The sequence below is a fragment of the Cicer arietinum genome, chromosome 4 (genome assembly GCF_000331145.2).
Source record: "Cicer arietinum cultivar CDC Frontier isolate Library 1 chromosome 4, Cicar.CDCFrontier_v2.0, whole genome shotgun sequence".
In the NCBI taxonomy this organism is placed as follows: domain Eukaryota; kingdom Viridiplantae; phylum Streptophyta; class Magnoliopsida; order Fabales; family Fabaceae; genus Cicer; species Cicer arietinum.
Genome location: NC_021163.2, coordinates 3943343 through 3955747, shown reverse-complemented (window position 1 = coordinate 3955747; position 12405 = coordinate 3943343). Strand labels below are relative to the sequence as shown.

The window sequence follows — 12405 nt, the reverse complement described above, 5'->3', positions numbered from 1 at the left end:
TATAATTTTAGAAAAAAATAAATCTTAAATATAATATAAAAAATGCTTAATTATGAATTAAAATATCATTTTTTTAACAATATGAAACGGAATGAGAGCCCATCAGATCTACTGAAATTTAAGATCAATCAAGTTATTTCCTTTAGAGATTTTGTGGTAGTTTTGGTACGTTTTGTATCACGCATGTTGAGATTATGGGGCTTTACATACGTAGAATGTTGAACATTGTAGAGTGGTATATTACCCGGATTTCCAACATGTTTTTGATTTGGTGAGTTGAATGTTCACCATAGATATGGCAACACGATTGCTGCTATTCAAAAGATGTTGCCTCAGGATTGAAAGTGCAAGCTGATCCATAACTACTATCAAGAAAACTTTGCAGTTCATTTTCTAATGAAGATAAAGATCAATTGTTGTGTGAAGCTAGCTTGTCATGCTGCAAGAAAATAATCTGAAATTGTCTCTTAATAATTCCTATGGAGTTTCTTTCCCAAGGTCGTATTCCCCCCTTTTTGGTCGTATCTCGTTTGTTTGTTTGTTTTTTAAGTAAATAATTTAAATTTAAAACGGTTAAATATATTTTTAGTTTCCATCAAATTTTCAATATGATAATGTTAGTATATGTGAATCAAATACAATTTTTAATTTATATAAAATATCAACAAACAGTTTTAATTTATGTCAAAACGAAATATATTTAATTGTCCTTTAATTTAAAAAATTTTAAATAATTTTTTACTAGTATATTTATAACATATAAAAAATTAATTAACAAAATTTAATTTTTTTAACTAAATATATATTTTTTTAAATGTGAAAAACTCAAGATAAAAGTAATAAAATATTGACATAAAAATTGAATTTAGAATATATTTTTTGTGAACAATATTTTTTTATAATTTTGTAAATATCTTTATAAAAACTCATTTAAAAATATACAGACTTTTAACAATATAAATAAAAAACTGTAAACATGTATTGTATAAATTTAAAATTATTATTTTTTTTATAGAAACTAATCCAATTAATTTTTTTTGATTAAATAATATGATTAAAAACATATTTAATTCAATTCAATTTTTATTTTGGAAAGGAATTAATCCAATTGAAATAATGAAGTTGTCCATCACAACTTTAAGCCTATGTCTAGGGTGGACCTTCATATTGCAGAAGAAAGTTTGCTATTTCTCCTCTGATTCTCTCTTCTCTGATTCTCTCTTTTATATTTATCTCAAACCAATCAAACTAGTAGACACACTTCATCGCTACATTTTTGCCAATAAAATTTCATGATTATCGTTACCAAGACAAAGCCCAACAACACCCATAGAATTTAAAAAGATAAAAAATTTATTCATATATAATTAACAATAAATTTTCAGTCAATTGTAAAAAAAAATAAATTAAAATTTCAGTCAAAATCACAATAATACCTAAATAAATAATAAATAATAAATAAATTATCTTGTTACAATTACGAAGTGATTTATTTATTTAATAGAGGGTAGTAGAAGATAGATAGAATAGCGAAGACTACAAACGAAGTGGGTAACAAACACATTAACAGAAGAAGCATAGTAAGCATTACCAAAAAGCTAAGTACTGGTTGGTCTGATTCTGAGTTCCAGAGCCTTAAAAAAAAAAAAAAAGATTCTGAGTTTTTTAGAGTCTTCTTAAGTCTGAGTAAAATCGAAATCCATTTTTCTCTCTCTGATTCTAAAAGAAAATTGACCACAGTCAACAGAACAGAAAAAGCACTTCTGAAGAGAAAGAGAAGCGAAAATGGGTTCGGGAAGCAGAAACTACTCTGCGAATCCGAACGATTACAAGCTTCTAGAAGAAGTAGGTTACGGTGCAAGCGCAACGGTTTTTCACGCAATCTATCTCCCTTACAACGAAGAAGTAGCGGTTAAATCTCTCGATCTAGATCGATGCAATTCAAATCTCGATGATATTCGAAAAGAAGCACAGATCATGAGTTTAATTGATCACCGTAACGTTGTTAAATCTCACTGTTCATTCGTTGTAGACCGTAAACTTTGGGTGATTATGCCTTTCATGGCGCAGGGTTCTTGTTTGCATCTAATGAAAGCAGCTTATCCTGATGGATTTGAAGAAGATGCTATTGGATCGATTCTTAAGGAAACTCTTAAGGCTTTGGATTATCTTCATCAACACGGTCACATTCATCGTGATGTTAAAGCTGGTAATATTTTGCTTGATTCTAATGGTGAAGTCAAACTTGGTGACTTTGGTGTTTCCGCTTCTATGTTTGATACTGGTGATCGTCAGCGTTCTAGAAACACTTTCGTTGGTACTCCTTGCTGGTAGTAATTAATAGTTGCTTCGTTTTCGATGATTAATTGATTTATTCATTTGGTTAATTATGTGTATTGTATGATTTTGATTTTTATATATTTTTTTTTTGTGGTTTTGTAGGATGGCGCCGGAGGTGCTGCAACCTGGTACTGGTTATAATTTCAAGGCTGATATTTGGTCTTTTGGAATTACTGCATTGGAGTTGGCTCATGGTCATGCACCTTTCTCCAAGTATCCTCCAATGAAGGTTTCTATCTATCTGTCTGTCTATTTATCTGGCGATTTGATTTGCATGAAGGAAATAATGTGCTTCTTGTTCATTTCAACTTATTGTCATCTATGAAGCACTGACATGTATATGAACACGGCACTGACACGTAGACATTCATAATATAATAATTAAGAAGAAGGAAATGATTGAATGTAGTTTTATGTGCATGTTCCGAAGCATTGACACGCGTCGGACACCAAATAGGCTTTCAATCTAAAGTATAGGTCTAACTTGGCTTTTCATCATGTAATTTAAAGAATACTACTGGTGAGGTGAGAAAGATTGACTTATTACTATTGTTTGTGTTATCTATATAGGTTTTACTCATGACCATACAGAATGCACCTCCGGGACTTGATTACGATCGCGATAGAAAGTTCTCGAAGGTATGCCTTTTCTTTCTGCCTATACGTTACACTGTTGTTATCCAAGGTGCTTCTTTCTTGTGTGTGTATATATATTTTTGGTTTCATTTTGTTCATTAAATATGGATATAATAAGTAATGAGAATGAAGAGGGATTTGGATATAGACAAGGTTTTGTAAAACATTCCATGATTGTGATTGGGGCAGCATCTGTCATATTTGACTGCGATTATCTGCAATATCGGGGATAACGACAGAATCGCTACTGTGAATGCGATTACCTGCGATATCAAGGATAATGACAACAATCATTTCTGTGAATGCGATTATCTGCAATATCAACAATAATGACGCAATTGCTACTGCGACTTAAAGCGACGGATATTGTTTCTATATTGAAATTATGATGTGCTGAATTAATAATTATAGTGGATTAATAGTATTAGTAATTTAATAGTAGTAGTCTAATTAAAGTATTTCCAGTTGTGATCAGTCTTTTAAGGAAATGGTTGCTATGTGTCTGGTAAAAGATCAAACAAAGAGGCCGTCTGTGGACAAGTTGCTCAAGCACTCTTTCTTCAAACAAGCTAAGCCTCCGGAGATTTCTGTGAAGAAATTATTTGCTGATTTACCGCCTCTTTGGACTCGTGTAAAAGCCCTCCAGGTTTGATTTCATATGTGCTTCAGTGCCTGTTTTGTAATTTCTCTTGTTCTGTTACGTTTGCATGACTTCACTAAAATCTTGCAGCTTAAAGATGCTGCACAACTAGCACTGAAGAGAATGCCGTCTGCAGAACAAGAAGCAATATCTCAGGTATAACTTATATTCAATTTTTATCTGTCATAAAATGTGCTATATTTTTATCGGTGTTTCCTGCAAGCATTTTCATGTATGGGTTGCTACAAGCCCAGTTTGCCATTTTACTTTTATTTCTATTGACACTGGTTTCCTTCTGTACTTGAAAACTTTATTGTAAAGCTCATTCGCGTCTGGTTGTTAGATACAGTGCATTACGTACTTGGAATGGTAGACCTTTGTTTGATTTTCATATAATTAATTGTCAATTTGATCTAAAAGAAAAAGCTGGAAATTTCTGGACCTGCTTTTAATTTATAAATAATTATAATAACCAAGATTCCACACTTATATGGTCTTGTGGTAAAAGTTTGCTAAGTAAATGTTTTCGCAAAGAGCATTTCTATAAAGAAAATATCTGATTTTTTTTCTTCTGCTTCTTTGTTTCCTTGGAGAATATCCAGTTATTATTTTTGCTTCACTTTAACACATGTTTATTTTCTTCTGCTTTCGCTTAAGAGCCCTATTATTTTTTCGCCAAACACCTTATAAAGAATTGATGAACAAATCAATGAAGTACTTTTCTTAACTAAAATGCATCTTTTATTGATATCACAGTACTGTCAAGTAGTCTACAGTCTTAGTCTTTGCTATACAAAGGGGAGGGATTTTAGGCAATTGATCCGAATTCTAAAAATGTTTTTGGTTTTCAAGTGAGATAAAGAGATTACCTTTCTTTTGAAAGCATGAGATTTTAAAGCTTCAGTTAACATCTATTGAAGTGTATGTTTTTCTTGCCGAAAAGTGAAAACGATATTGTTGTTCTTTAACTAGTGAAGTCTAATCCACTTATATATTTCCCTTTCTAGAGTGAATATAAGCGAGGAGTTAGTGCGTGGAACTTCGACATTGATGATTTGAAAGCTCAAGCATCATTGGTATGATTTATTGTGTTTTCAGATTTTTATACTTAGCTAGTTTTCTCTTTGCGGTCAGAGTTAACATCTCATGATCTTACTAGGTGCAGGATGATGATGATATTGCAGAGATAAAGGAAGAAGATGAAAACAAGTTCTTCAGCTCTAACAAGGTTGGTTCAACCGTTTCAAACTTTCTTTATCTTAAGAACACAACCACCATGCCTTTTTCCACTAGGTGGAGTCCCTAAGTTAGCTACATAGGTGCCACAGTGTCTTATAACAAATCATGTCTAGTGATTTCTTACTGTAAAAATGACCAATGAAAATCTTTGTTAATTGTAATGACAGGATACAAGTGATTCCCAGTTTAGTGTGGACATCAGGAATTCAGATAACTTGCAACAAGATGAGTCTGCGTTACAAGTAGGTGGTAATGATGTACAACAGAGTGATAAAAGAAATGGATCAATTGCTGAGGCAGCACCATCTACTTCAGAGAAGGACATGGGAACAAGCAAGATTAGAACTCAGTCAATGAAAATTGGTAAAACCCAAAGTGGGCCGTTGATGCCTGGTGCAGTGCTTGGTAGTTATTTACCTGAAAGAGGGCGTCTATTTGAAAGGTATATTGCATATTTCATAGCATATATTTGTTTTTTGTTCTTATATTGGGTTATATTTTGAAGTTTTAGAGAATGAAATGGAATGGAAAGGAAAGGAAAGGGGTGGAACGAAATGGAAGGGAAGGACGGAAAGGCATTGTCTTCCCCATGTTTGAATGGTTAATGAGGAAAGAAACAATAAGGTTATGTTAGGAATTTAGAGAAGAGAATGGAAAATTAGTATAATATAAACAAAGATAAGGAACAGTTTTATTGGATGATTTAAAATAGGAGGAATAGATTCTCCTCTAAGGGTTTCCTCTCCCAGCAGAGCCTTTCTCAGTTCACTCAATGCGCACAAATCTGAATGATACTGATGCCTGTACCCTTGCACCTTGCATTTATTTATTTATTTATCAAACTCATTCCCTCTAACTAACTAGCTAACTGCACTTACTGATTTTCCATTCTCTTATGTCCTAACAATGCCGTCCCCTTGAAATTCAACCTTGTCCTCGAAGTTGCAATTTGGAAACTGGAAATCTAGGAAACTATAATCAACCATGTCTGTTTATTCTAGTCTACTTTGCTCCGGGAACAGTAAGAGATTATTTTATTCTGTCAGCTTGGGCTTGACCCAGTCCCATAATGTTCAAAGAGGAGTGCTAACAACACACTCTGTATCACACACTACCTATGATTGGTTAAAATTTACATAGATCTCACTAAATCATATGGGTCCCATATGAATTTGGTGAGACCATGTGGAATTTAACCAATCTAAGAGTGTATGTTGAAAAATGTTTGTTAAAGAGTGTGTTGTTAGCATTGTTCATGTTCATATATGAGCTTTGTAGGTAGAAGCTCCCATTTACCCCACCTTAACAAGTTTCATTACGAAGACCAATTTGGATCTGGCCATTTGGTCAAGAACCAAACCCTCTTTGCAGAATATCAATTATGTCCCTCTCCCTTTCTCTTTCTCTAAAACGCACTTCTCTGCACTACAGTTTACTCAATGCTAACAATTCTGAATGATACCTCTACCCTTACACATCATCTAACCAAATCTCTCTAGCTATCTGCTCTAACTAATTTTCCCTTTTCTTGTGTCCTATAGGGTTGAGGATTATAAGCTAAAATTTTAATATAAACCTTCTATGCTTTTGGAATATCAAGGAAACCGATTGCTCTATATATATCAAGGATATAAGTAACGTTTAAATATATTAATTTCCATATTAGCCTAACTGTTGACACCAGGTGTCAGTTAATTTTGACACCAAATCTTGTCCATTTATTTCTGATGATCTAACGACTCACATTTTGACAGCTCTCTTCCCCAAGCTTCTCATTCTTCCTTCCGTTGGTTTATTTGGTTTTCATCCTCTGTTTGCACTAAGATGAGAAAATTTCATCATTGAACACCTTCCCTTCATACAAATTAAAACCCTCATTCTCAAAAAGGAGATCAAACCCATTTTGTGTGTCACTCAAAGTGTTACAAAAACCATCAAACATTCAACATTTAATTGGAAATTAAATTTAGTAAATAGATTCTAATTCTCCCAGAGTATGTTAGGTATTACTCTAATTCCGAAAGAGTTTCTCTTAGAACCCTTGTATGAATTTCAATTCCACAATTGCAATGATAATAGTGAAAACTGAAATGGGGAAGAAGCCTTTATTAAAACAAGTTTTCCAGCTATCACTAATAAATATAGGTGAACAACTCAAATCTCAAACATTTTTCGCAGTGTTAGATTTCATTTGGAATTGGAATGAGAACACCGATTTCCAAGAAGGAACAAAAACATCTGAGCAACAAAGAGATATATTGAAAATCAATGAAACTTGAAAGGGTGTAATGCAGAAAGAGGTTAAGCCATTATTCAGGAAAGTAATAATCACGTGATATTTTAAATGAATAAATATGAGGCTTAAGATCAACAAAAATAAATGGACAAGACACAAGAATTAGAAAAGTAGTTTTTGTATTAAATTGTCGATATCGTACATTTTCTTTTCAAAATTATCCTTCAATTATTAAGAAAGATAAATTGTTAGTCTTTTAATTCTCTCCATTTAATTAGGGAAATTTGTGTGATGGTTTGAAATGTTGTTTTAAAAATGTTGGGTCATTGGGGAGACTTGTGATACTGTCCCTATTAGTTGATTACCTGTCATTGTCTCATTTTTAAGGTCTGACCTGTCCTTTTCGAAAGCCTGGGAAGACTTGAAAGTCTGTTTTAAAGATTACTTCATCATTTTTGTTGCGAATCTAACTTTATATGACATCCTATTTAAATTATATTTGTAAATTGTAATAACACCTTTACATATGTCGAAAATTGATAAAAACAGTTAGCTTATTTATGATTTAACACAAAATACAAAATTTAATATAATAATAGTGTTTTAAAAATAATATAATAATAGTAATAAAAAATATTATTTATATTTGCTTAAGTAGGCCGGCTTGATAGGTCTAAAAGAATTTTCAGTGGCTTGTAGCCCGACCTTTTAGCCAAATAGGTTTCCAAAGAAGTATTGCCTTTGTCTATTAGAAAAAAGCCTACCCTGGCCTGAGCCTAACGTAGACTAGGCCGTAGAACCTGTTGGTTGACTTGACCTATTCCCACCCCTATTTTCAAGTCAAGCTTGAGCTTCAAGTACTTGGCTCGACTTGACTCTTTTACACCCTCAATAATAAGAGAATGAGACTGCAAAACATATGTATATGATTGGTTGGGGCTACACTCTCCATTTCGATTTGCAGCTGACAATGTGGACCTAGAAAACAATTAAGTTATTGTATTAATTATTTTAATGGTTAATGGTGGTTATTGTAGATATTAATTTAGAAAATACATTTAATAACCTATAAGCAAGGCAATCAATTGTTTATTTTATTTTTTGTTGAGTTCCTATGAAGTTTGAAGTCTACCTTTCTCGAGGATTTGTTTTTGGGAGAATCCGCTTCTTCCCTTTTATCTTTATTGAGTTGTTTATAAGTATACTATGTAACAAGTTTAATTGAAGTTAAAATAATAAAACGCAATGTTGTACTGCGTGCCTTTTTCCAGTCTGTCACTTTATGCTTATTACTTTAGTGATTGAGTTGTCCTTGTTCCAGTTTAATTAGCAATGCTTTACTACTTTCAGGTTTGAGAATGAAAATCAGTTATTAGGTGAGAAAGGTAATCGTGATATACGACGAGCTCCAAGCTTTAGTGGTCCATTAATGCTTCCTAACCGAGCTTCGGCAAATAGTTTATCAGCTCCAATAAAATCCTCTGGAGGTATTTCAATGATCATTTGTGTTGTAAGCTATGTCAGTTTTCAAGTTATGGTATTTCTTGAAGCAGCACTGTTAAGCTATTGATTTTGATTTTTATCCCTCAACTCTTGTTAGGATTTAGAGATTCCTCAGATGATAAATCTAAGGCTAATCTAGTGCAAATTAAAGGGCGGTTTTCAGTGACATCAGAAAATTTAGATCTGGTGAAGGTATGGTTTTTTCCTATAACTGATTTGTCCTTAATATCTACAACTTTTAACTGACCTCATTTGTTGCACAGGATATTCCTGCAAGTTCAGTCTCACGTCGATCTCCACAGGTTGGTTGATGGTCTAATTGATTATTGTCAATTGTTTATGTTCATTATCCCTCTCATTTGATATTCTCTTCCTATTACATTACATATAGGATTCCTCACCACTGAGGAAATCTGCCAGCGTTGGCGATTGGATGTTGGATTTCAAACAAATGGTTTGTGCATTTACCATTTGTTCTAAAGCTAGCTTTCTTATTTATATAGTTTTTTTTTGTAAATATTGGCTTCTTTGGTTGGTTAAAGAGTATCTAGGATGCTTCACTGATTATTGTATTTGCTCGATATATAATGCTTATATGTCTTTTGATGGATGCTTTCTCTTCAGCCAACTGGGCAGTCTTCCAATGATTCTGCCAATATCAATATCCCCGCATCAATTCTGGTGCCTCACCTTCACAATCTTTTCCAGCAGACGTCTATTCAACAGGTGGGGGAAACTGAAGTTTGAGAAATGGCATATATTTTGCTTGTGTTTCCTTTGAAAAACTGATCATGTAACATTACCAATTTATAATCTTATTGGAGATTTCTGTTTCATTCCAGGATCTTATAGTGAGTATGTTGACTAGCTTGCAAACTGCTGAGGCAATTGATGGTAAGTGAAGGATTTTCCATTATGTTTGAAGGTATGGCATTGATTTACATGATGAATATTTTTAATATTTTCAGCTTCTCAGAACGGAAAGTTGCCACCATTACCTCGCAATTTAGAGAATGGAAGTGTAAGCAAATTTTCATTTCATTTAGCCCCATCACATGTATGCTTAATTTTATTGTTCACTACTGCGTATGTCAATATTTGGCCAAGATCTTGTTAGCGCTGTTGCGGTGACATCACCCTGTGCATAGTGAAACATAATTTTTTACGCGTTTGATTTTTTTTTGAACAATTTATAGGTTGATACAACAACTTCAGAGAGAGAACAACTGCTGCTGGCCAAAATCTCAGAACTTCAGTCTCGGTTAGATATCAGTTTGTAAAATACTGTGTAACCCTTTCTCTTTGACTTCATAAAGCTCACATGTGCCTTCTGTCTTATGTTAACAGGATGATCAGTTTGACCGATGAACTAACCTCTGAGAAGTTAAAACACCTGCAGGTAAGTTACTGTACAAGTTATAATTAATCATCATGCTTGATAAATTGTTCTTCAGCGTCTTTGGGTTCTTGCTTGCATTACATATATGTGATTTTGATGTCCAACTTGGAGACAATATAGGTTGAAACCTTAAGGGCTATTTTTGGTTGATAAGGTAAAACAGATATGATAGGATAAACTATTATTCTATCCAATATTAAAATCTATTGTTTGGTGTACCAAAATTGTTTGGTGTACCAAAATGACGTATCAATTCTATCAGCTTATCAGCTAAAACTTTATCACAAGGCTAAGGCCGAGTTAAAAACTAACAAATAGGATAAGGTTATGTGAAATTTGTAGTTTATTATTCATCACATCCTTTTTACATTTATACATTTTTGTGTTAATAAAGTTATGGTTCTTATATAATTTTTAATTAATAAAGTTCAAAAAATTAATTAAAAGTTGATTTAAAAAAATAGAAAATTATGTTATCGATAATTTTATCATTTGAATGTGATTTATATTCTACTATAACATTATTTTGCACACCTCAAATATATAATAAAATAATTAAATACTTCTTCCCAAAGAAAAATGTTCCAAAATAAGTGTCATTATGTATTTGTATTGTAATATTAATTATTTTATTCAAATTTTAACTCAGTTAATACTATGTAAGTCACTCTCAAGTCACTTATACTCCACTATGCATTTATGATAATGGTTAACACTAATATGAATAATTTTGTATAATTGGTACACTCGGTTCATTTTTTTTACAACTTTTCTAACTAAAGTGACATTGAATATAAGAAGACAAGAATGCTTAATACATTTGTTATTGGATACCATCAAACACAAGTTACGAAAAGAGTCATAATGTTTATATCATACATACTCTTATCTCTCACCACCTGTCGTATCTATCACTGTCTTATCAAGTTAAAGGCCATGAAAGGGCCCTAAATGTTTCGGTCAAACTAATGAACAATTTGCTATCCCTTTTAACAGTTGCAACAACAGATGGCTGCTTTATACAGCCAGGAACAAAACGGGGAAAGAAATGAAGGTGCATAAATGCTGATATTAGTGAAGTAAGTGTACACCCAACCGAGTGATAAATTATACATTGCACGCCATTCTCTCTCTGCTGAAGGGGGTTCTGATTTTTGCACATTGATGGTTGATATGAGTCATGTATCTTCTTCTCCTGTCCAACCTGCCTTGTTTTCAATAAGCCTCTGTAACGATATAAAAGCCCGGGCAAGTGAAAATGAGCAAAATGATCTGTCAAGGTTAATCTCATTATTCATTTCATTCAAGATTCAGATGTAAATAAGCTTTTTCTGTTGTATCATACTGCAACCTGCTTAGCCTGCAGATTAATTAGGAATTTAAGTTAGGGGGACACAACCCCAAGGGATTAGTAGTATCCCTACATATTATGTTGTTTATAATTATATTATTACTATTATTCCTATATCGAATTGAGCTTGTATAGGTTTATTGTATTCTACCTGCTGAATAATAGGTTTTGTACCAAATGAATCAAAACTTAGTTAAAAGTTTTTCAATTATTCAAATTCAGTGCGTTTGCTATGTTGAATTTGTATTATAATTGATTTTACTCTTGCTAAACATGTTTTTTCATTGAAAATATAGGTCCATTTATTTTGTAAAAATATTTTGTATTTTTATTTTTTTTTAAATTTGTTCATTGTATCATGATGTATTTTCAAAAATACTAAAAATAATCATTTATATTATTTCTAGACATAAATATAATTATTTATTTTAAATGTCTTTTATTTTTTTTGTTAGACAGAAGTTTCTCTTTATTAATAAATAAAATTAATACAATTTAAAAAATATAAAAATAGGTTTCTTTTTTTTTTTTTTTCCCTAAGTAAACGGCTCTTGTGTCCTCATTTGTTAAATAATGTGAATATGTGATTCTATTTTGTTAATCACGTGATATGCCAGAAGAAGGAAGTTCACTGTATTCATCTCCGCCGCAGCGCACATGATTTAAGCGCAAACATTGAAATGACAATAACAGCCCATTCCCACTTCAATTTCAAACTTTATTATTAACAAATATAAATGGCCAACTGGCCATGTGCAAATTATTAGTATGCACTTGTCTACTTCACCTCTTTTCCTATCTTAATCCTTTAAACTTACCAAAAACTCACATAGCTGATAAATACTATTACTTCAAATTTTCAATTTAGTTTGAATTGATTTTTCTAATTTTACGATTTAATTAGTTAATATTATGTTCATTGTTTTTAAATTAATATTATTTTTGACTTTATATTTATGATGAATAAGTACATCAATAATTAATAAAAGTAATTTAGTAAAATTACAATTATCTTTATTCATTTATCATCTTTTTAATGTATAAAATAGTCAAATACGATA

At 32.0% G+C, this 12405-nt stretch overlaps 1 protein-coding gene across 2 annotated transcripts; it reads left to right on the top strand.

Moving 5' to 3' along the window:
- The first annotated feature begins 1525 nt into the window (after positions 1 to 1525).
- Positions 1526 to 11561, top strand: LOC101491021 (uncharacterized). 2 transcript variants are annotated; one of them, XM_004495448.4, is made up of 18 exons: positions 1526 to 2330; positions 2443 to 2569; positions 2911 to 2979; positions 3452 to 3622; positions 3707 to 3772; positions 4624 to 4692; positions 4782 to 4844; positions 5023 to 5297; positions 8442 to 8578; positions 8692 to 8786; positions 8858 to 8896; positions 8986 to 9048; positions 9219 to 9320; positions 9437 to 9488; positions 9563 to 9615; positions 9791 to 9855; positions 9942 to 9993; positions 10990 to 11561. In XM_004495448.4, exons 1-18 carry the CDS (start codon positions 1786 to 1788, stop codon positions 11053 to 11055), a joined length of 2109 nt encoding a protein of 702 aa, XP_004495505.1. In that variant the 5' UTR covers positions 1526 to 1785; the 3' UTR covers positions 11056 to 11561. The 2 variants fall into 2 exon arrangements, with proteins under 2 accessions (XP_004495505.1, XP_004495504.1); XM_004495447.4 differs by having other exon boundaries at positions 4776 to 4844.
- Positions 11562 to 12405: the final 844 nt, after the last annotated feature.